This window comes from Oncorhynchus gorbuscha, linkage group LG01 (genome assembly GCF_021184085.1).
Source record: "Oncorhynchus gorbuscha isolate QuinsamMale2020 ecotype Even-year linkage group LG01, OgorEven_v1.0, whole genome shotgun sequence".
Lineage (NCBI taxonomy): Eukaryota > Metazoa > Chordata > Actinopteri > Salmoniformes > Salmonidae > Oncorhynchus > Oncorhynchus gorbuscha.
In genome coordinates this window covers 359,853-384,608 of record NC_060173.1, presented here as the reverse complement: position 1 = coordinate 384,608, position 24,756 = coordinate 359,853, and the positions used below count along the sequence as shown (strand labels likewise).

At 42.6% G+C, this 24,756-nt stretch overlaps 1 protein-coding gene across 1 annotated transcript; it reads left to right on the top strand.

Moving 5' to 3' along the window:
* The first annotated feature begins 4,387 nt into the window (after nt 1-4,387).
* LOC123993763 (forkhead box protein B1-like) lies at nt 4,388-6,290 on the top strand. Its single transcript, XM_046296273.1, has one exon. It carries the CDS (start codon nt 4,594-4,596, stop codon nt 5,506-5,508), a length of 915 nt encoding a protein of 304 aa, XP_046152229.1. The 5' UTR covers nt 4,388-4,593; the 3' UTR covers nt 5,509-6,290.
* The last annotated feature ends 18,466 nt before the right edge of the window (nt 6,291-24,756 follow it).

The window sequence follows — 24,756 nt, the reverse complement described above, 5'->3', positions numbered from 1 at the left end:
GGCCGCCCAGCCAAAATGAGCAATCAGGGTAGAAAGGACTTGGGAGAACTTTCCAGAAGGACAACCATCTCTGCACCAGTCCACCATTCAGTCCTTTACGGTAGAGTGGCCAGACGGAAGCCACTGTTCAGTAAAAAGCACATGTGAGCATGCTTGGAGTTAGCCAAAATGGCACCTAAAGACTCTCAGACCATGAGAAACAAGATTATCTGTTCTGAAGAAACCAAGATTGAGCTCTTTAGCTTGAATGCCAAGCATCACGTCTGGAGGAAACCTGGCACCATCCCAAAGGTGAGGAATTGTGATGGCAGCATCATGCTGTGGGGATGTTTTTCAGCGGCAGGGACTGGGAGACTAGTCAGGATCGAGGGAAAGATGAATGGAGCAAAGTACAGAGATATCCTTGATGAAAACCTGCTCCATAGTGGGGTGAATGTTCACCTTCCAACAGGACAATGACCCTAAGCACACAGCCAAGACAACACAGGAGTGGCTTCGGGACAAGTCTCTGAATGTCCTTGAGTGGCCCAGCCAGAGCCTGGACTTGAACCTGATCGAACATCTCTGGAGAGACCTGAAAATAGTTGTGCAGCAACGCTCCCCATCCAACTTGACAAAGCTTGAGAGGATCTGCAGAGAAGAATGAGAGAAACTACCCAAATAAAATAAAATAGTATTTGTCACATGCGCCGAATACAACAGGTGTAGACCTTACAGTGAAATGCTTAAAGGTGTGCCAAGCTTGATGCGTCATACCCATGAAGACTCGATGCTGTAAATCGCTGCCAATGGTGCTTCAACAAAGTAATGAGTAAATGGTCAGAATATTTACTTACAGGTGACATTTCAGTTTTTTTTTATAACGTTGCAAAAGATTTGAGAAACCAGTTTTTGCTTTGTCATTATGGAGTATTGTGTGTAGGTTGATGGTGGAAAAAAAAACAATATAATACATTTTAGAAAAAGGCTGTAACTTAAATAAGAAAATGTGGAAAAAGTCAAGGGGTCTGAATACTTTCCGAAGGCACTGTAAATACTGTTGTACTGAGTAATACAACGGGTGGGTCTAATCTTGGATGTTGATTGGTTAAAATAGCATTCCAGCGGGTGTCTATTCCACAAGTTACCACCTGCTAAAGCTGTGATGTTAAAATAACTATTGACTGTTCTCACTGTACAATCCACTGTGACATCAGCCCAGCCATCTAATGTATAAACTTGATCTCTACTATAAAAAGCATCTCACATTATCTCACATTTCTTTTACACTAACATTTGATTTTCAACAGCAGAGATTTGTATATATCCTTGCTGTCTGACTCAACGACATTTGCAACATTGTTTCAATATGGACATTTAATCTCCAGCTGTTCCATAGTAATGAACAAGTTGGGAGTCAGGACAAGACAGACCGGTAGGCAGCTTTTCTCAGCCAGTCGAAATCATGAATCAGCTGGCATCATTTATATATATAAGGAATGTCAACAGAAAACAGGTCAAACTTAACTAAATGCAGCAAGTTTGCAGTCTTTCCAGCTTCAGTTTGAAGTGATTGTGTTAGGTCTGTTGTTGGCTAGCTACTCTGAACAACAGTGTCCTGACTAGAGAGCACATTTTCTATGGCAGGCAAAGTCGTGACTCATTAGCTTATTGTTATGGAAGTATTAAATAAGATGTCACAAAAAAAATGCTTAAACAAATGCAAATGCAGCTACTTTGCTGTTATTCTGGCTGTGCTGTTTGACCGGACTGTCTTAGTTGGCTAGCAAGCAAGCAAGGGATAAGAACGTTGCCAGACAGAATGGCAATAGAACATTTAGAACGAATGACTGGGTCGTCTATAGATACAGAACAAAAATACTTAAAGACGGGGTCTAACCGATAGAACAAACAACCAGATGGCTTGGGTAGCATTAGATTTGTGTCGGGACTATATCTCGTGGAACCCATACAAAAAAAGATTGCCGTTTTGAAACTGCAGTAAAAGTTCTGTAACTGCAGTCTACTGTGGTATTTTGGAAGCAGTTGTTGCAGAATAACTGCAGTTTACTGCAATTATTGTGCACTCTGACTGCAATCTTCTTTGCAAGGGGAAGGATGAAATAATATGAATAAATTCATACAAATAATGTTTTATTTGAACATGTTGGTAACCAGTTGTATAATAGTGATAATGCCCTCGAAGCCTATGTTTGGAGGTAATATTGGCAGGTTTTCCGGTCCTGGACGAGCAACACCCGTGCCAACATATCCTCCAAACATCGGCTTCGAGGGCATTATGACCTAAATAATGGACCCTCTGGACCCAGGGCGTTCCGATGTTCACGGGCAGTTGGGACACTTTAAGAAATGTCTGTTGAAAAGCCTGAAAACCAGACTCCTTTCTGCCTAACACCAATAGAGGAATGACGAGTTAAAAGAATCTCTTCATGAGGAATAAAAGCCCATGGAAATAAAAAGATGCTTCCATGCGCAGCGTGGATCTGACTTCCTGCAGTCTATTTTGTTCCGACAGGGATTGTGTGGCAACCAAGGAAACCCTAACCCGTTTGGTTGGTCTGCCTACTTTATTTTCTGTTTTGTAAATATTTAACAACTTGGAGAAGATCATCTTTTATAGCCGTAGTTTCCTCAAGCTCCTGATATCTCTAAACCTATAGCTGTTACTATAGTCAACAATTCCAGTCTCCTCCCATAGCAGATTCTATTGCTAATCCGTCAACCTGCAATGGCCTGTATTGTGGATTTATAGAGACTCATTAGCATAAATTATGACTAAATCCGCGTGGGCATGTGTGGTCCCTGGCATTGGGAACCCGCCAAGCGGAAAATTGCTCCATGGTGAGCCTGGCAAAAAGTTTGAATGGCCAGGGCTGAAAATAGGCTTGCATTTGGTTTTCACTTATGGATATTTTATAGTTTTAACCCCAGAGACTTTATTTACATTTCTGAAGTACTTTCCATTTTTTTTTACATAAACACAAAATACTCACTGGCCTTCATGAAGTTTCATAGACCACACTATACCCTTATGTCCTGGCTAAGCAGGGAAAGATAATACGTTGAGGCTGGTTCAAGTTTCATACCATTGGAGGTTTCTTAATTAATTGCCGTTAATCAATCAAGATGGTTATTTTTTGTTTCAGGGAATAATTATTGTATAGCATATTGCGCTGGTGATTTTAATTATAGTTCCTTTATTAATAGCAATAAAATAGAGTGTGTCTACGAATTTTAAAATACGATTTCCTGTTTGGTTATGGGTGAAACTATTGACAGTTTAAGGTAACGCTTATTTATCACTTTACACACCAATGCAGCCGACTTTGTGCACCTGTCTGAATGTATTACATCCCGATTATCAGGATTAGAACGGATCAGGTGAATAAAGCTGTTCATTCACACGACTCACACACAGGCTGCCTACTGAATGCATAGACTAACATAAATAGAACACACGACTCACACACAGGCTGCCTACTGAATGCATAGACTAACATAAATAGAACACACGACTCACACACAGGCTGCCTACTGAATGCATAGACTAACATAAATAGAACACACGACTCACACACAGGCTGCCTACTGAATGCATAGACTAACATAAATAGAACACACGACTCACACACAGGCTGCCTACTGAATGCATAGACTAACATAAATAGAACACACGACTCACACACAGGCTGCCTACTGAATGCATAGACTAACATAAATAGAACACACGACTCACACACAGGCTGCCTACTGAATGCATAGACTAACATAAATAGAACACACGACTTCAAATTGTAGTAGAACATTGTGCTTTGTAAAGAGCATAATGTGGTCATTCGTCAGATTCGTTTTGTTTTTCATCCAAAGCGACATACATACATTTCAACATTGACAGTGGCATACAAAACTAAGACAAAACAAAACACTAACGGCGATTTCCTATAAGGTAATGTCATGACAACAAACCACCTAATACACACCAATAATACAAAACACAGTGAAAGTGTCAGCCAATTTCCATGTCAAACATCCCATAGCTCAGTAGCTCCAAATGTAGTGTGAATTGACGGCTTTAAACCCACTGAAAAAGGTTAGCGCATACACACTCTTAGCTACCGAGTGCCATCACTGTTCATTCCATTCGGTTTACCGAGCCTTTTTACCCGTTGCTCGGTCTTCAGATGGAAAGGATTTCCATTGGCCCAAGGTGTCCATGTAAATAGGTGTCAATGAAAGCAGATTATGCCTTTCACCGCGAGGAGCCCCCTCCTCCCTCGGTGGTTGTCATGTGATATGTAGAGGTGGCACATTAGTGGAGCTGCTCTGGGGGTGGGGGGGGGTCTATTATATGGCTGTCACCACAATCAACTATCACACGGCAGAAAAGGGAAGACATGGAAGTGTAGCTTATACTTAGCTCATCTCAACTTCTATCAGTTAAACTTTTACTGCAGTAGGCAACTACTCACGTGTTTTGTGTTTTACGCATGCATAATATTTAATTTTCATGAGTTCTAAGAAGTTTATATAACGAAGCTAAACTAAGGGGAACGAGTTGTTTGAAGTAAAGTGTTGTGAAAGAATACTGTCAGGATGCCCCGACCAGGGAGGAACACGTACAGCGACCAGAAACCTCCCTATTCCTACATCTCCCTCACCGCCATGGCCATCCAGTCCTGCCCGGAGAAGATGCTCCCTCTCAGCGAGATCTACAAGTTCATCATGGACAGGTTCCCTTACTACAGAGAGAACACCCAGCGGTGGCAGAACTCCTTACGACACAACCTGTCCTTCAACGACTGTTTCATCAAGATCCCGCGGCGCCCGGACCAGCCCGGGAAGGGTAGCTTCTGGGCTCTGCACCCCAGCTGCGGGGACATGTTCGAGAACGGGAGCTTCTTGCGGCGCCGTAAACGGTTCAAGGTGATGATGATGATGGCGCAGGAGCACCTGGCTCAGTCCAAGCAGTCTGACGCAGCCCGTTATCTCAGGCTTAGCGCCCTGGCTGCCACCGGCACACACCTCCCTCAGATATCCAGCTATAACTTGGGAGTGTCACAGCCATCAACTTTTAAACACCCATTTGCTATAGAGAACATCATCGCCAGAGAGTACAAGGTTCCAGGGAGTCTGGCGTTCTCCACCATGCAGTCGATGTCTGCAGGCTACCCACTGCACAACCAGTTGACTACGGCCTGGCCTCACATGTACAACACTATGGTGGACCCTGTTTCTCCTATGAGCGGTGACTACGTGGCCTACCGCATGCCTCTTAAATCTCTGTGTCACGGAGGACAGACCCTACCCGCCATTCCGGTGCCCATCAAGCCCAACCCGACCACAGTAGGTCTCTCCGCAGGGCTGACGCGACACACATCCGCCTTCCTTTCGAACTCTCCCCAATCTCTGAGCCCCACCTCCCCGCAGACAGACACCAGCCAAAGCAGCCCCCCTACTCCCAGGGAGACTCACACCAACCCGACACTGCAGTCCGTGGCAGTGCACTAACATTAAGAACTCTACAGAACTCTTTATAAACTAGACCAGCAGGCTCAAACCAAATCCAACGTTTATTTGGACTTTTGCCGCTGACATCTTGGGCTGAGAATAACTACAATTAATTAAGGCAATAGACTTCCGTGCTGCAGTGTATTTTGATGTCGGTGTTTTACTTTGAATGCTAATTGTCTTCTAACATGGTTCCAGCAGAGAGATAGTGAAATATTGCTGTTCAACTTAAAAGGTATTCGTTGTGTCAGTTTTATCAGTGTGTTTTGTAAATTAGTGAGGCAATGCAAACAGCGGCTGTCAGGCGCATGAAATATATTTACTTGGATTTATTTCTGCTATCTATGTAAAAATAACTAAGTGAATTGTGATGTTTTTTTCAATCTTAAAAAATAGTAAGGGGAACTATAGGGTCTTTACTAAAATGTTCTGCAAAATAAATATGTGAATAAATGTGAATAATTGCAAATAAGTTGATATGAAAATGTTGTAAAATACACGTTTTAGTTAAACGTTTTAGATATCTATTTTGCAGTAGCTTTTCTGTGAAGCTGTAGTGTAAAGCCATTTAAAACCATGGTGATATACATGTGATTAAAATATGTAACTGTTGACTTTTCTATGTTAATGATAAAGCATGACTGCTTTTGAAAAGTGTTCATATAGTCTGCAATGAATTAGAAACTTGGTCATCGAAATATTTTCCCATTTAAATAGTGTAAACATTATAATGGTTGGTGTATTCTGTGTAAATAGTGTAAACATTATAATGGTTGGTGTATTCTGTGTAAATAGTGTAAACATTATAATGGTTGATATATTCTGTGTAAATAGTGTAAACATTATAATGGTTGATATATTATGTGTAAATAGTGTAAACATTATAATGGTTAATGTGTAAACATTATAATGGTTGGTGTATTCTGTGTAAATAGTGTAAACATTATAATGGTTGGTGTATTCTGTGTAAATAGTATAAACATTATAATGATTGATGTGTAAACATTATAATGGTTGGTGTATTCTGTGTAAATAGTGTAAACATTATAATGGTTGATGTATTCTGTTAACAGCCAGAATAATGCTGTTATCATGCACCTACTGATTTACAACTGGGAAAACGTCCAGACAGGTATCCTTATGGCATGATGATAATTATTAGTATTATATATTAACAACAATACACATTTTTGATTTCAATATGACTCTTCACTTTCTAATATTTAATTTATTTCCATTACAAATATAAAGTAAATCAAATAATGTTTACATAATCATGAATATAGCTCAATATGGTATATTGCTGTGTATTTCAGTGTCTAGACCTGAGTAGAGAACGCGGTGTACAGTGTATTTTCTACACCAGAACCCTCGTCGCGCCGCTCCCACAGGAGCAGTCAGAACAGAACTTTGGAACTGCTGAATCAGAATCAGAATGCGGGTGATTAGAATGCAAGGAGGTACTGCCGTAGTCACAGCGCAGACAACCGGCCTCATTCATTCAGCTACACACTAATATACCCTCAATAAATGAAGTAACACACGGAGATGGGAATACAGTTACAGTAGGCTATATAACACCATGCGATTTGCTTCTGACTTCCAAAACATATCAACAAATGAACAGAGTAGGTGGTAGCACATTATAAAAATCGGAATTATCATATAAGAAAGGTTAACATTCAATGCAGTTTTTATGTTTTGCATTGACAAAACTGCTAACCATTTTGCACAAGTTAACTTGAATTGGACTAGTTTAAGCCATATATTACATAGCTGACATTGATAGTATGGATAGCCTAACAAGACCATTTTAGAAATTAATTTACAATCAACGAAATGTATCTCTGCATGTGCATTTTTTCACAATGCAATACTCACAGTAGACAATATGTTTTATCTCTATTTATTTAATTGTTTCTTAGGTATTTTTGTATAATCCGAAATAGCATATTTATATATCCACGTGTGAAGTTGTCCTTAAGTGTGCTACATTGATAGCTTATATGTTGAATTGTAGTTTTATTTATATTAAAATGCATTCATTCAGTGTCAGTGACATCAGGTGCTGTGAAAGAAATAGCCCATCTCGGCGCATTAAACAAATACTTTAGAATTCTGTCACTTTCTCCAATTGACTAGATCAAATACCGCCTTCTAGCCACTTCATTCTCTCTATTCACTCAATAGAAAGAGCAAAGAATTGCAAACTTCGACTGGGCCACCAATGTAGATTTAGCCTTTTTTCGAGTAGACAAAAAGACTGATTTCTCACAGACACATTGCTGACTGGGGAACTGGGAAACGGGCTCAGAGACCCCTTTGGAATTTAAATCCACCCCTCCCCTCCTCCTGACCATGTTTGCCCACCAGTGCTCTGGGTTTCCCGTTCTTGCATTGTGTGTATTGTATTCATGTTTACTCCGGGTGATTAAAACACAAGTGGTGAATTTCTAGCTTCAAGTTTGGAGTCTATACAGTATTTTCGTTAATCATTAAATGAATAATCTATTCAACCTTTATATTGACTTCTGCATGCTGTTGCCAATTCTCTTTATCCAGGTCAGTCAATTCACTACCTGCTTTTTTCGGCTACTATTCTAGCTGCCAATTCTCTTTTATCCAGGCCAGTCAATTCACTACCTGCTTTTTCCCGCTACTATTCCAGCTGCCAGTTTGTGTTTGTCCTATATCTGACATATAAAAATGACCAGGAAACAATTTCTACATCTATTTATCCTCTTACTTTAAGCACTAAACTATCTCCATACATACAGCACTTCCATTCATTTTTAAAACTGGTACCTCAACTACCGTGCCTCCTGTATATAGCCTCGTTGTTCTTATTGTGTTTTTATTATTACTTTTTATTTTTGTCTACTTGGTAAATATTTTCTTCTTCTTGATCTACACTGTTGGTTAAAGGCTTGTAAGTAAGCATTTCACAGTAAAGTCTACACTGTTGGTTAAGGGCTTGTAAGTCAGCATTTTACAGTAAAGTCTACACTGTTGGTTAAGGGCTTGTAAGTCAGCATTTCACAGTAAAGTGTACACTGTTGGTTAAGGGCTTGTAAGTCAGCATTTCACAGTAAAGTCTCCACTGTTGGTTAAGGGCTTGTCAGTCAGCATTTCACAGTAAAGTCTACACTGTTGGTTAAGGGCTTGTAAGTCAGCATTTCACAGTAAAGTCTACACTGTTGGTTAAGGGCTTGTAAGTCAGCATTTCACAGTAAAGTCTACACTGTTGGTTAAGGGCTTGTAAGTCAGCATTTCACAGTAAAGTCTACACTTGTTGTATTCAGCATTTCACAGTAAAGTCTACACTTGTTGTATTCAGCATTACACAGTAAAGTCTACACTTGTTGTATTCAGCATTACACAGTAAAGTCTACACTTGTTGTATTCAGCATTTCACAGTAAAGTCTACACTTGTTGTATTCAGCATTACACAGTAAAGTCTACACTTGTTGTATTCAGCATTTCACAGTAAAGTCTACACTTGTTGTATTCAGCATTTCACAGTAAAGTCTACACTTGTTGTATTCAGCATTACACAGTAAAGTCTACACTTGTTGTATTCAGCATTACACAGTAAAGTCTACACTTGTTGTATTCAGCATTACACAGTAAAGTCTACACTTGTTGTATTCAGCATTACACAGTAAAGTCTACACTGTTGTATTCAGCATTACACAGTAAAGTCTACACTTGTTGGTTAAGGGCTTGTCAGTCAGCATTACACAGTAAAGTCTACACTGTTGTATTCAGCATTACACAGTAAAGTCTACACTTGTTGTATTCAGCATTACACAGTAGTCTACACTGTTGTATTCAGCATTACACAGTAAAGTCTACACTTGTTGTATTCAGCATTACACAGTAAAGTCTACACTTGTTGTATTCAGCATTACACAGTAAAGTCTACACTGTTGTATTCAGCATTACACAGTAAAGTCTACACTTGTTGGTTAAGGGCTTGTCAGTCAGCATTACACAGTAAAGTCTACACTGTTGTATTCAGCATTACACAGTAAAGTCTACACTTGTTGTATTCAGCATTACACAGTAAAGTCTACACTTGTTGTATTCAGCATTACACAGTAAAGTCTACACTATTGTATTCAGCATTACACAGTAAAGTCTACACTTGTTGTATTCGGCGCATGTGGCAAAGTTTGATTTGATTTTGATTTGAGAGGAACTGAAGACAAGTGGGCGTCCTAGAGCAAAACAGAGCACCAACGTGAGTCCTCTTTCGATTGTGATATTAATAGAGTGTTGGCCAAACCGCCATGACGCTACAGACAATTTTGTGAGAAGACCGATGTTAGGGATGTCTCTAGGTCTGACAAACACCGCTGTAGCTCTGCCACCTTCACGTCAAATGCAGAAGGGTGATATCAGTGGTGGATTGAGACGCAGCCCATGCAAAAAACCATATCTAGCTGAAACAGATGGATTTTTATGGGGATTTTTGTATTTTGTTAATTAGATTTCCGTGAGGGGTTAAGGGGCTATTTTCTCTTTTTTATAGTACTAAATGAGTTCTTTATAATCCTAGTTGATGCTGTAGTGAGTGCTAAACACTCAGATTATGAGACGAGTCAGTCTGTTTGAAAATAGGCTGCTGAAATCACTTCTCTAAATTCAATAGCAACAACGTCCCTGTTCTTTGGTGTCAGATGTTCCACTAAGACATGAGGTCATGCTCTGTTAGAGGATGAATAGACTAAACAGTAACTCACCATGTTATTTCTAAGATAACTAAAGTGGAGCCTCATGGTAATTAGCATGTATAATTTATGACAATATTAATGCTTGCCAGCTGACAACAGGGGAAAGTCCTTGTGGCGGCACGGAGAGACGGCTGACAGGAGGGAATAGACCCCACTGGGACAGTCATGGGGTAGCTTCCCATTTCTGTAGTTTCCCATGCTTCGCAGTATGTTGGAAACACCCGCTTTAGCTACAGAAAGTCAAAATACGAGAATACCCCTAGAGTCTGCGAGAGCGGGGGCGGAAGATGACTCATCGGCTGACAACATGGTAACGACTGGACTGGAAACGACTACGAGTAATGAGAGCACAGCACAAGAGAACACCACAGCAACTGTCACAAGTTCTGCTGCAACAGTGGGCCATAAACAGATGCAGGTATGTGTCTGTGGTTGGAGGAAAGTTACATCACACCATGGGTTGAGGATCCACCAGGGGAAGAAGGGGTGTTTGGGTAAAGAGAGACAGAGAACTCGCATTGATTACTTTCTGCGAAAGCGATCAAATCAGTCGAATGAAGCACAGCAACTGGACGCAAACCATAGTTTGCAGTGCATCAGTACCACTGTCATGGAGGACGTAAACTCAAGCACCGAAGTAGCAACTGAGGTGGAACCAACAACAGGAGTGGAACTCACCCAGCCTCCCAGACCTGCAGTCGAGAGGAGACTACCAGGGCACAGACCGTATGTGAAGTGGCCTGGCGCCAGTGACAAGAAGTTGTGGGAAACAGTGAATACTGACCTTACCTTGACCCTCGAGAAACTTCGAGGCACAGTGGAGAAGAAGTTGGAGAGGATGGGGGACATCATCTATGAGTACGGGACAGAAAGATTTGGAGTGGAAGAGGCAAAAGGCGGGAGAAAGGTTCCAACCCCACCAGTTTCCAAAAGGCAACAAGAAATCAAGCGCCTCGTTCAAGAAAGGCGGCAGCTTAAGAAACAGTGGAAGAAGGCCTCGGAAGTGGAAAAGGAGGGCATAGAGGCACTTCAAGCTGACATCAAAACCCGGTTGGCATCCCTCCGTAGAGCAGAGAACCTACGGAAACGCAGAAGGAAAAAAGAACAAACTAGAACTCGATTCTATAAAGATCCCTTCAAGTTCCTTAAAAGTCTCTTCACAAAAGAAAAAAGTGGAGCTCTAAAAACAACAAAGAAAGACCTAGAGGAGCACCTGAGAATAACAAACGTTGACTCAAAGCGACATGAACATCTGGCCATCCCATCAGATATCCCACCCATTGAACCCCGGAACATCATATTGAGACCAGCCCTCCGACATGGAAAGAGGTGGAAGACACAGTTCGACGGGCAAGAACAGCATCAGGCCCGGGGCCAAATGGAGTCCCGTACAAAGTGTATAAGAACACACCAGACGTCCTGAGGTTCCTCTGGAGGCTTATGAGAACAGCTTGGCAGAAGAAGATAATACCCAAAGTGTGGCGTAGGGCAGGCGGGGTCCTGATCCCTAAGGAGAAGGATGCAGTGAACATCAGCCAATTCCGCCCAATCTCCTTACTGAATGTCGAGGGAAAAATCTTCTTTAGGGTCATTGCCCAGAGGATGGCCGAGTACCTACAAAGGAATACGTACGTCGATGCATCTGTACAGAAGGCAGGAATATCAGGGTTCTCTGGCTGCTTGGAACATTCCAGCATGATCTGGCATCAGATCCAAATGGCCAAGGTGGAGAAAAGGGACCTCCATGTAGTCTTCCTCGACCTCGCCAATGCATTTGGCTCTGTGCCCCATGAACTCCTGTGGTCTGCCTTCGGATTTTTCCACATACCGGACACCATCACAAACCTGGTGAAGTCGTACTTCCAGGATCTGCAGTTCTGCTTCACCACCTCAGAGTTCACCACCTCATGGCAGTGCCTGAATGTAGGTATAATGGCGGGATGTACCATTTCTCCGTTGGCATTCACAATGGCAATGGAGGTTATCATCAGATCCTCAAAATGGGTTGCTGGTGGACAGCGAGTCGACTCTGGTTTCCGCCTCCCTCCACTCAGAGCCTACATGGACGACATTACAACATTGACCACCACTGTCCCATGCACCAGGAGACTGCTCAGAAAACTTGAGGAGAACATCAGCTGGGCCCGTATGAAGATTAAACCATCCAAGTCACGCAGCATCTCGATTGTGAAGGGAGTACTCTCTGACCTGAAATTCTTCATCGGAGATGACCAAATCCCAACAGTGTCTGAGCAGCCGGTAAAAAGCCTTGGAAGGTGGTATGATGCAAGCCTGAAGGACAAAGACCAGGTGCAACAGCTGCGCAAAGACATCAGTAGTAGCCTACAGTCCATCGACAACACCCAGCTACCTGGAAAGTTAAAGGCCTGGTGTCTGCAGTTTGGTCTCCTACCCCGGGTGTTGTGGCCCTTAGCACTGTATGAGGTTCCAATCTCAACAGTGGAGAAGATGGAAAGAGGAGTCACAGGCTACTTAAAGAAGTGGCTTGGAGTTCCACGATGCCTTACCACCATAGGCCTCTATGGAGATGGTGTCCTCAAGCTGCCCCTCACCAGTCTAACAGAGGAATTCAAGTGTGCAAAAACCAGGCTCCAAATGACACTGAATGAATCTCGAGACCCAGTGGTGAGCAACAACGCGCCGACCTTGGCAACTGGGCGCAAATGGAGGCCAGGAAAAGCAGTCCAGGAGGCAACAGCAGCCCTCAGACATGCTGACATTGTGGGTCATGTTCAGCAAGGGAGAGGAGGCCTTGGGCTAACTAGCCGTGCTGCTTGGAGTAAGGCCACTGCACCAGAGCGGCGGAAGATGGTAGTGCAGGAAGTACGCCATCAGGAGGAGGCTGCAAGGTGGGCCAAGGCAGTCTCTCTTGCCAAACAGGGACAGTGGACTCGATGGGACAGTGTGGAGAAGAGGAAGATCAGCTGGAATGATCTGTGGGCCATGGAAGCGAGGCGGTTGAGCTTTTCCATCAGAGCAACATATGACGTCCTTCCAACACCAGTTAATCTTCACCAATGGTATGGTGAAGATCCGGACTGTGCCCTCTGTTCCATGCCAGCCAACCTCAGGCACATTCTCACAGGCTGTAAAACAAGCCTCGCCCAAGGACGCTACACTTGGCGTCACAACCAAGTCCTTAAAAACCTTGCGTCCGCCCTGGAGGACAAGCGAGCTGCCACCAACTCCCTACCACCCACAACAGCATCACACTCCTTACGGACAAACTTTGTCCGCGAAGGGGCTAAACCACCGAAGAGCGGCTCTACACCATTAGAGCGAGACCAGCTGCGCTTGGCCCGCGACTGGAAAATGCTAGCTGACATTGGCCGGCAACTTGTGTTTCCTCCGGAGATCGCAACCACCACCCTAAGACCTGACATGGTGCTCTGGTCCCGTTCACTCAATAAGGTCTTCATCATTGAGCTCACAGTACCCTGGGAAAACTCAGTAGATGAGGCTTATGAGCGAAAACATCTGCGCTATGCTGATCTAGCTGCCGAAGCACGGCATCATGGCTGGAACACAGAAGTCCGACCAGTGGAGGTGGGCTGCAGAGGTTTTGTGGCAACATCTACAACCAGACTGCTTAGAGACCTGGGAATTAAGGGCCAGAGCCAGCGTTCGGCAATCAAAGCTGTATCAGAGGCGGCAGAAGGCAGCAGTCAGTGGCTCTGGATGAAGAGGAAAGACCCCAGTTGGGCCCCGAAGTGAGAGGGCCAGGAGGTATGCGGTCAACAATGATTGACTCAGGGAGGAGGACGCCCCTGCCATGCATAGTCCCATGGGATGTTTGCTATCAACAACAAGGCAACTCCTATGACTAATTGGGAATGGGACGCAAGCGTAGGATTGATCACCCTGTCGCTGGCCGCCTTTGAGGAGGGTGTATAGTGTGAAAGGCCGAAACACCCTAGGAACCAAAGGTACACTACTGACGATGCGCTCCCCAAATTTCACCACGCTCACTGTTCATTAACTCTTGGAAGTGCTTGCACAAAGGATAGTAACATCTCATCCTGTGTTCTTGGAATCATATGCAGGCGGCTTGGTGAGGCTCTTCTGGCCTCAGTCATACAGTACATTTAGAGCCATACTCAGATTTCATGAGATAAATGTTAAGGTAAAATTGTAATTATTCGCCTACCTCCTCATGCCTTTTGCACACATTGTATATAGACTCCCCCTTTTTTCTACTGTGTTATTGACTTGTTAATTGTTTACTCCATGTGTAACTCTGTGTTGTCTGTTCACACTGCTATGCTTTATTTTGGCCAGGTCGCAGTTGCAAATGAGAACTTGTTCTCAACTAGCCTACCTGGTTAAATAAAGGTGAAATAAAAAAATAAAAAATAAAATCAGATTGAGCCGACATCCAGTGCATTCGGGAAAGTATTCAGACCCCTTGACTTTTTCCATATTTTGTTGCCTTATAGCCTTATTCTAAAATGAGTGAAAAACAATTGAATTCAATCTGCACACAATACCCCATAATGACAAAGCAAAATCGTGTTTTTAAAAAGTTTAGCACATTTCTTAAAAATAGAAAACGGAAATATGACATTTAAATTAGTATTGACCCTTTACTCAGTACTTTGTTGAAGCAACTTTGTCAATGATTACAGCCTGGAGTCTATGACGCTACAAGCTTGGCTCATCTGTATTTAGGGAGTTTCTCCCATTCTTCTCTGAGGATCCAGGCAGCATAGCTATTTTCAGGTCTCTCCAGAGATGGTCGATTGGGTTCAAGTCCGGGTTCTGGCTGGGCCACTCAAGGACATTCAAAGACTTGTCCCAAAGCCACTCCAGCATTTTGGCTGTGTGCTTACGGTCTTTGTCCTGTTGGAAGGTGAACGTTCGCCCAAGCCTGAGGGCTTGAGCACTCTGGAGCAGGTTTTCATCAAAGATCTCTGTACATTTCTCTGTTTATCTTTCCCTCGATCCAGACTAGTCTCCCAGTCCTTGCCACTGAAAAACATCCCCACAGCATGATGCTGCCACCACCATCCTTCGACGATGGTGAAAGGTTTCATCAAGACGTGAAAATTGTCATTCAGGCCAAAGAGTTCAATCTTAGTTTCATCAAACCAGGGAATCTCGTTTCTCATGGTCCTTTAGGCACCCTTTGGCAAACTCAAAGCGGATTGTGTGGTGCCTTTTACTAATGAGTCGCTTCCGTCTGATCAATCTACCATAAAGGCCTGATTGGTGGAGTACTGCAGGGATGGAACCCTGGAGCTCTGTCAGAGTGACCATTGGACTCTTGGTCACCTACATAACCAAGGCAATTGTCCGCAGATTGCTCAGTTTGGCTGGGCGGCCAGCTCTAGGAAGAGTATTGGTGGTTCCGAACTTCTTCCATTTAAGAATGATCTAGGCCACTGTGTCCTTAGGGACCTTCAGTGCTGCAGAATTGTTTTGGTACCCTTCCCCAGATCCGTGCATCGGCACAATCCAGTCTCAGCTTATATAAACAGGCATGTATATATAGACAGGCATGTGCCTTTCCAAATCATGTCCAATCAATTGAATTTACCACAGGTGGACTCAAGGACGATCAATGGAAACAGGATGCACTTGAGCTCAATTTCGAGTCTCATAGCAAAGGGTATGAATGCTGATGTAAATTAGGTATTTCTGTTTATTTTTAATACATTTCTGAAACCTGATTTTGCCTTGTCAATATAGGGTATTGTGTGTAGATTGCCTCAGATCGTCCCAGACCTCCTGCCTCAGATCGTCCCAGACCTCCTGCCTCAGATCGTCCCAGACCTCCTGCCTCAACTCGTCCCAGACCTCCTGCCTCAGCTCATCCCAGACCCCTGTCCCAGGCCATCCCAGACCCCCTGTCCCAGTCCGCCCCAGACCCAGACCCAGTCCGTCCCAGACCCCTGCCCTAGCCTGCCTCAGCTCACCCCAGTCCGTCCCAGACCCCCTGCCTCAGCCCCAGACCCCATTCTCCAGCCCCAGTCCATCCCAAACAACCTGCCTCAGAACCAATCTGCCCTACACCCAGATCTCTGATTCAGCCCAGGTCCGTCCCAGACGACCTGCCTCAGACCCAAACTGCCCTACACCCAGACCTCTGATTCAGCCCAGGTCCGTCCCAGGCGACCTGCCTCAGACCCAAACTGCCCTACACCCAGACCTCTGATTCAGCCCAGGTCCGTCCCAGACGACCTGCCTCAGACCCAAACTGCCCTACACCCTGACCCCTGCCTCAGCCCCAGCCCCAGCCCATCCCAGACCCAGGCATGTTTTGCCTAATTATACATAAAAACATGACTGCTGTGGGGATTCCCCCTTAAGATAGTATTTACAGTATGAAGTCATTACCAGGTTGATCCTGTTCTCTCTCTTTATTCTCCCATCATCTTGACACGGATGGATGGCTTGCTGTCAGGTCTGGCCTGACAGCGGGGGGAATGAAACAACTAGGAGGGGCTGTATAACACAGTATTGTAGTCACTAGCAGCTCGCCCTTATGGATAATTATTAAGGTCCCTCTCTCCCTATGTAATCTGAACATAAAGTTCAAAACACAGGCAAAGCTGGGTATCTTCCAGGCATGTTGGACAATTACTAATTTCACCACCTTGATGATGCCATGCAGTTGTGGTCACCATGTTTCTATCAAAGCCCCAGACTCCCTGCTCCAGTTTGTTCAATGTGTTTTCTATCAAAGCACAGGACACTTTTTCATTTCTATGTTCTTTATCATCGCCACATGAGCATAGAAACCTTTAACTGCTCTGTCCAATCAGCTATCAGACAGACCGCAGCACAATGGAACCAGAGAGAACAGACTGACTGTTGAATAATTGAAAGAGAAAGTCACATCCAAAAGGCCCAGAAACAGAGTGGGGATGTTCATTGGTATGCAGACAGAATTCAGCTGCACACTGTTTACACCTACTGTTTATTTTCACTTATGAAGACTTTCAAATTTAAAACAAACTTGAGTTATTTTAGTTTATTTAGTTTAGTAAAAAACAGCTCGGGGGAATGTAATTCTGCAGTGACTCTCTCTGCCTTGTTCTAAAATGGTGTTTCAACTCTCCTGAATCCACTGTGGTGCGGCTCACTAACAGCAATCTGTTTGAAGAGAGGCCTCAGAACTGAAGAGAGAAATGCTGAATATATATTGGTTAATGCTCTATAATAACAGCCACCATTAATGTGTGAAGGTGTATTGAGTTACAGTGGAAGACAGAGACCTGTCAATCACCTGTTAGCAGAGGGAGATCACATTGAGCTACGATGTTTATGTTGTTGTTTACATCAAGTGTTTCTGAACAGAATGTGTTGTTTACTGGGCTTTAGAAGAGACGAGAGAAGGGAAGGTGTTACCCTCTGAATCAGAAGAGACGATCACGCTGTGCAAACTCTCACTCCCTGGAAAGACAGACTTAATCTCCCTGGAAAGAGAGACTGACAGTCCCCAGAAAGTGAATACCTAGTCAGTTGTACAACTGACTACATTCAACCGAAATGTGTCTTCCGCATTTAACCCAACTCCTCTTTATCAGCGAGGTGCGGGGGGCCTTAATCGACATCCATGTCATTAGCCCGCGGGGAGCAGTTGTTGTTGAGGGATATGTCTTGCTCAAGGGCAGAACAGCTGATTTTTCCACCTTGCCGGCTCTGAGATTCCAACCAATGACCTTTTGGTTACTGGCCAAACACTCTTAACCACTAGGCTACCTGCCACCAGACTCGCACTCTCTGGACTCCCATTCCCTGGAACGAGAGCCACTCTACCAACCCTGAACATTCATAGAGCAGTGTGTGGATGTGGACTTTAGAAGCAGTGACACAGGCACACTATGAGGACTACAGGAGTTCCACTCTTACTCTACTGATGTGAGAGCCATCAAGTTGAATTTCAACAAATAACTTTGTTTTACAATGTATTTCAAGCTACAAAGCAAAGATGGTGAATTGCCAATTCACACAGGTTATCACAACTGCATGCACTTAGCTAAACACAAAAGTGTAAGGTATAGGCTACCATCTAGCTAGCTTGAGGCAAGGCAGAAGTAGTGTCACTCTTCATCAGCATAAATCAAAAATTATTGATGGGAAAAATGTCATCACCACTTTGTGCAATTCAAAAACAAGCTAAAACAAGCTAGATCTGGTTTGAATAACCTAAACAAGGGTTTTAAAGTCGGGATGGACGGCATGGCCGAAAGTGAGTGATCAAGCTGCTGAACTAGTTGTTGAGCATTTTGAACGTGGCAACTTTAAAGCAACCCAAAGACCGCTAACTAGTTAGCTAACTTTTTCCCAATTGGTTTCCTAACCCGTCTAGGTTTCAAGCTAGCTTTATCTACCCTGCATAATACCTTTTTTCTAGACAGCGTGTGCGGTGAGAGGTAGAAAGAGAGATCGAGAGAGAGAGGGAGAGAGAGAGAGAGAAACGAGACTGCAGATTCGGGACAAGGAAGCACGACCAGTGAACAGGTTAGGGTTCTATATTTCAGGCAGAACAGCAGAAACTGGGTCCAGCAGCATGACCAGGTACCATGTCAGGTGAACAGGTTAGGGTTCTAGAGTACAGACACTACAGCAGAAACTGGATCAGCAGCATGACCAGGTACTATTGGCCTCACAACCACAGATCATGTGTAACAACACCACATGCGGCTTCTTCACCTGTGGGATCGTCTGAGACCAGCCACCCAGACAGCTGATGAAACTGAGTTTGTACAACCAAATCATTTTTGCACATACTGTCATAAACCTTCTCAGGGATGCTCATCTGCGTGCTCGTCCTCCTCATTACTTCAGTGGGCAAATGTTCACCTCCGATAGCCTAATGAATTGATTTAAATTCAATGATTTCCTTATATGAACTCTAACTCAGTAAAATCTTGTGTTTATCTTTGAGCTGTGTATTATGGCAATGCTAGCTACAGTGATTAGCTAGCTTGGATAAAGTATTTAGTGTTGTGTTGCGTCTGTGCATTTAGATAGCTACCATCCCAAATCTTACATTGCATATAAAGTGTGACTGGCTCATCCGTGGATGTACGGAGAAAAATAGCCTATTTTTTCCAGCTTTTCTCTGTCTTTGCACCCCAATGGTGGAACCAGCTTCCCCCTTCAAACCTGTTATGGCTAGACGTTCCGCTAGTGGAAAAACATCCGGTGAAATTGCAGAGCTCGAAATTCAAATTAAATGATTAGAAATATTTAACTTTCATAAAATCACAAGTGCAATACACCAAAATAAAGCTTGACTTCTTGTTAATCCAGCCGCCGTGTCAGATTTCAAAAAGGCTTTACGGCGAAAGCAAACCATGCTATTATCTGAGGACAGCGCCTCATCATATATAATGCACCATAACAAATAATTTCAACCAGGGAAGTGCGACATGAAAGTCAGAAATAACTATATAATTCATGCCTTAACTTTGAAGATCTTCTTCTGTTGGCACTTCAAAATGACCCATAACTTCACAAATGGTCCTTTTGTTCGATATATTCCTTTGTTATATCACCAAAATGCCCATTTATTTGGCGCATTTGATTCAGAAATACACCGGTTCCAACTCGCCCAACATGACTACAAATGATCTAATAAGTTACCTGTAAACTTGGTCCAAACATTTCAAACAACTTTCCTAATCCAACTTTAGGTATCCTAAAACGTAAATGATCAATAAAATTTAAGATGGAATAAAATCAATAAAATCAATAGCGGATAAAATCAAAGAGGAGTGAGTTCCAGGTCACGCGCACCAAACAAAAGAATCCACTTGGCTTGACACTCAGTCTGAACAGCCCTATTTCTTAATTTCTCAAAGGAAAAACATCAACCAATTTCTAAAGACTGTTGACATCTAGTGGAAGCCATAGGAACTGCAACCAGGTGCCTCATAAATCTAGTTTCCCATAGAAACTAATAGAAAACACAGTGAACTGAAATGTATTTTTTCCTGGATGGTTTGTCCTCGGGGTTTTACCTGCCAAATCAGTTCTGTTATACTCACAGACATTATTTTAACAATTTTAGAAACTTTAGAGTGTATTCTACCCACATCTCAATTATATGCATATCCTAACTTCTGGGTCTGAGTAGCAGGCAGTTTACTTTGAGCACGCTTTTCATCCGGATGTGAAAAAACTGCCCCCTATCCCAAACAGGTTTTAAGCTGTGACAGTAGAGTCCCTGCCCATCTTCCAAAAACATCTGAAATCCTATCTCTTCAAAGAGTATCTTAAATAATCCTACGGGTTGTCTTCGATCAATTGTTCAACAGTCTTATGGCTTGGGGGTAGAATCTGTTATTAAGGAGCCTTTTGAACACAGACCCCAGTACCGCTTGCCGTGAGGTAGCAGAGAGTACAGTCTATGACTTGGGTGGCTGGAGTAAATTTTTTGGGCCATCCTCTGACACCACCTAGTATGGAGGTCCTGGATGGCAGGAAGCTTGGCCTCAGTTATGTACTGGGCCGTATGCACTGCCCTCTGTCACACACCAACATGATCCATGACAGACTAACTGGACAGATGAAAGGACACCAACCAAACCTCAGAACATCATTCTAGTTCAGAACCAACCAAACCGGATGAAATCATTCTAGTTCAGAACCAACCAAACCGGATGAAATCATTCTAGTTCAGAACCAACCAAACCTGATGAAATCATTCTAGTTTAGAACCATCCAAACCTGATGAAATCATTCTAGTTCAGAACCAACCAAACCTGATGAAATCATTCTAGTTTAGAACCATCCAAACCTGATGAAATCATTCTAGTTCAGAACCAACCAAACCTGATGGAATCATTCTAGTTCAGAACCAACCAAACCTGATAAAATCATTCTAGGTCAGAACCATCCAAACCTGATGAAATCATTCTAGTTCAGAACCAACCAAACCTGATGGAATCATTCTAGTTCAGAACCAACCAAACCTGATAAAATCATTCTAGGTCAGAACCAACCAAACCGGATGAAATCATTCTAGTTCAGAACCAACCAAACCTGATGAAATCATTTCAGTTTAGAACTAACCAAACCAGATAAAATAATTATTGTTCAGAACCAAACAAACCTGAAAAAATAATTCTAGCTTAAAACCAAACAAACCTGCTGAAATAATTCTAGTTTAGAACCAACCAAACTTGATGAAATATTTCTAGTTTAGAACCAACCAAAACTGATAAAATCATTCTAGTTCAGAACCAACCAAACTTGATGAAATCATTATTGTTCAGAAACAACTAAACCTGATGAAATCATTTGAGTTTAGAACCAACCACACCTGATGAAATCATTCTACTTTAGATCCAACCATACCTGATGAAATCATTCTAGTTTAGAACCATCCAAACCTGATGAAATCATTCTAGTTCAGAACCAACCAAACCTGATGAAATCATTCTAGTTTAGAACCATCCAAACCTGATGAAATCATTCTAGTTCAGAACCAACCAAACCTGATGGAATCATTCTAGGTCAGAACCAACCAAACCTGATGAAATCATTCTAGTTCAGAACCAACCAAACCTGATGAAATCATTCTAGTTCAGAACCAACCAAACCTGATGAAATCATTCTAGTTCAGAACCAACCAAACCGGATGAAATCATTCTAGGTCAGAACCAACCAAACCGGATGAAATCATTCTAGTTCAGAACCAACCAAACCTGATGAAATCATTTCAGTTTAGAACCAACCAAACCAGATAAAATAATTATTGTTCAGAACCAAACAAACCTGAAAAAATAATTCTAGCTTAAAACCAAACAAACCTGCTGAAATAATTCTAGTTTAGAACCAACCAAACTTGATGAAATATTTCTAGTTTAGAACCAACCAAAACTGATAAAATCATTCTAGTTCAGAACCAACCAAACTTGATGAAATCATTATTGTTCAGAAACAACTAAACCTGATGAAATCATTCGAGTTTAGAATCAACCACACCTGATGAAATCATTCGAGTTTAGAATCAACCAAACCTGATGAAATAATTCTAGTTTACATCCAACCAAACCTGATGAAATCATTCTACTTTAGATCCAACCATACCTGATGAAATCATTCTAGTTCAGAACCTTCCAATCCGGATGAAATCATTCTAGTTTAGAACCAAACAAACCTGATGAAATCATTATTGTTCAGAACCAACCAAATTTGATGAAATCATTCTAGTTTAGAACCAACCAAACCTGATGAAATCATTGTAGTTTAAAACCAACCAATCCTGATGAAATCATTAACATTTAGAACAATCTGAGAGATCGAGATGAACGAGAAACAACCTTGTCTTTTACCTTCTGGCCACATTGATCATTAGCTGAATAATGTGCTTTGTGACAGGAGTTAATTTACAAGTGAATGACAGTTAATGAGTCTTGGATAATGGCGAGAATTTACAACAAGGTCCTGGGAGGATACTCTGGTTCATTTGGAACCACAGGGAAATCACAACTGGTTTATTAAATTACATGCCCATCTTCTCCTCGACTTACATGTTACTTCCCCAGCAGTAGAGAGAGAGAGTGCTAGGAAAGTGCTAGGAAATTAAAGAAGTCTAATAGTATATGAGGCCTCCTGGTGTCTCTATACTGAGTATTCACAGGCGGCTAGTAGAACATGAGGTCTCCTGGTGTCTCTATATTGAGTAATCACAGGCTAGTAGAACATGAGGTCTCCTGGTGTCTCTATACTGAGTAACCAAGCTAGTTGAAAACACATTCTCATTTATTACTGCGACCTGCCCAAGATAAAGCAAAGTAGTTTGACACATACAACAACACAGAGTTACACATGGAATAATAAAACATTCAGTCAATCATACAGTAGAAAAAGTCTATATGCAGTGTGCAAATGAGGTAAGATGAGGGAGGTAAGGCAATAAATTACAAGAAACCAATTAAACACTGGAGTGAAAGATGTACAGAAGATGAATTTGCAAGTAGGGATACTGGGGTGCCAAGGAGCAAGATAAATAAATAAATGCAGTATGGGGTTGAGGGAGTTTGATGGGCTATTTACAGATGGGCTATTGACCGGTGCAGTGATCTGTGAGCTGCTCTGACAGTTGATGCATAAAGCTGGTGAAGGAGGTATGAGGCTCCAGCTTCAATGATTTTTGCAGTTCGTTCCAGTCATTGGCAGCGGAGAACTGGTAGGAAAGGTGGCCAAAGTAAGAATTGGCTTTGGGGGTGACAAGTGAGATATACTTGCTGGAGCACGTGCTACGGGTGGGTACTGCTATGGTGACCAATGAACTGAGATAAGGCGGGGCTTTACCTAGCAAAGACTTGTAGATGACCTGGAGCCAATGGGTTTGGCGACGAGAATGAAACAAGAGCAAAGCAACGAGAGCATAAAGGTCGCAGTGGTGGCACTGTGATAGACTGCATACAATTTGTTGAGTAGAGTGTTGGAGACTATTTTGTAGATGACATCGCTGAAGTTGAGGATCGGTTGGATGGTAAGTTTTTTCGAAGGTATGTTTGGCAGCATGAGTGAAGGATGCTTTGTTGCAAAATTGGAAGCAGGTTATAGATTTAATTTTGGATTGGAGATGATTAATGTGAGTCTGGAAGGAGAGTTTACAGTCTAGCCAGATACCTAGGTATTTGTAGTTGTCCACATATTCTCAGTCAGAACCATCCAGAGTAGTGATGCTGGATGGGCGGGAAGTTGTGGGCAGCGATCGGTTGAAGAGCATATTTAGTTTTACTTGCATTTAAGAGCAGTTGGATGCAAAGGAAGGAGAGTTGTATGGCATTGAAGCTCGTCTGGAGATTAGTTAACACAGTGTCCAAAGAAGTGCCAGAAGTATACAGAATGGTGTTATCTGCGTAGGGGCGAAACAGAGTATCACCAGCAGCAAGAGCGAGAGCGACTTCATTGATGTATACAGAGAAGCGAGTAGGCCCGAGAATTGAACCCTGTGGCACCCCCATAGATACTGCCAGAGGTCCGGAAAACAGGCCCTTAGATTTGAGTTTATTAGATTTTTTACAGGGACTGTCCCTGCACAATAATCAACGTGTATTGCACAAGATTTTCCCAACTCAGGAGCTCATTCTATCTGAGGATGTAACAGTGATGATGGCTATTGGGCTTCCTGTCAAAGACTTTGAGAGCCAGTTTGTAGACAGACTGAATAGGTTTTAATGTTGTACAACAAACTTGGGCCCAACTAGTCAAGCATTATGTTAAGTGGGGGAGTATCATAGATTTGAAGTACAGTTTTGCTACCTCTGTCGTCAAACAATTTCGTATAAATCAGAAATGAGCTAGGTTGTATTTGGTTATTTGAATGACCTTTTTCACATGCTTTTTAAAAGAGAGGTTGTAATCAAGTATGATGCCAAGGTACTTAAAATCAGATAGCACCTGGAGCTTCTCCCCTGACACATAGACATCTGGCTTAGTAGCATCTGTTGCCCTCTTTGTGAAGAACATGCAAACAGTTTTTTACACATTGAGATGCAAACACGAGTCACTGAGCCACTTT

Coding starts and splice junctions, on each gene's coding strand:
- LOC123993763 (XM_046296273.1), top strand. CDS start 4,594: ATGCCCCGACCAGGGAGGAACACGTACAGCGACCAGAAACCTCCCTAT.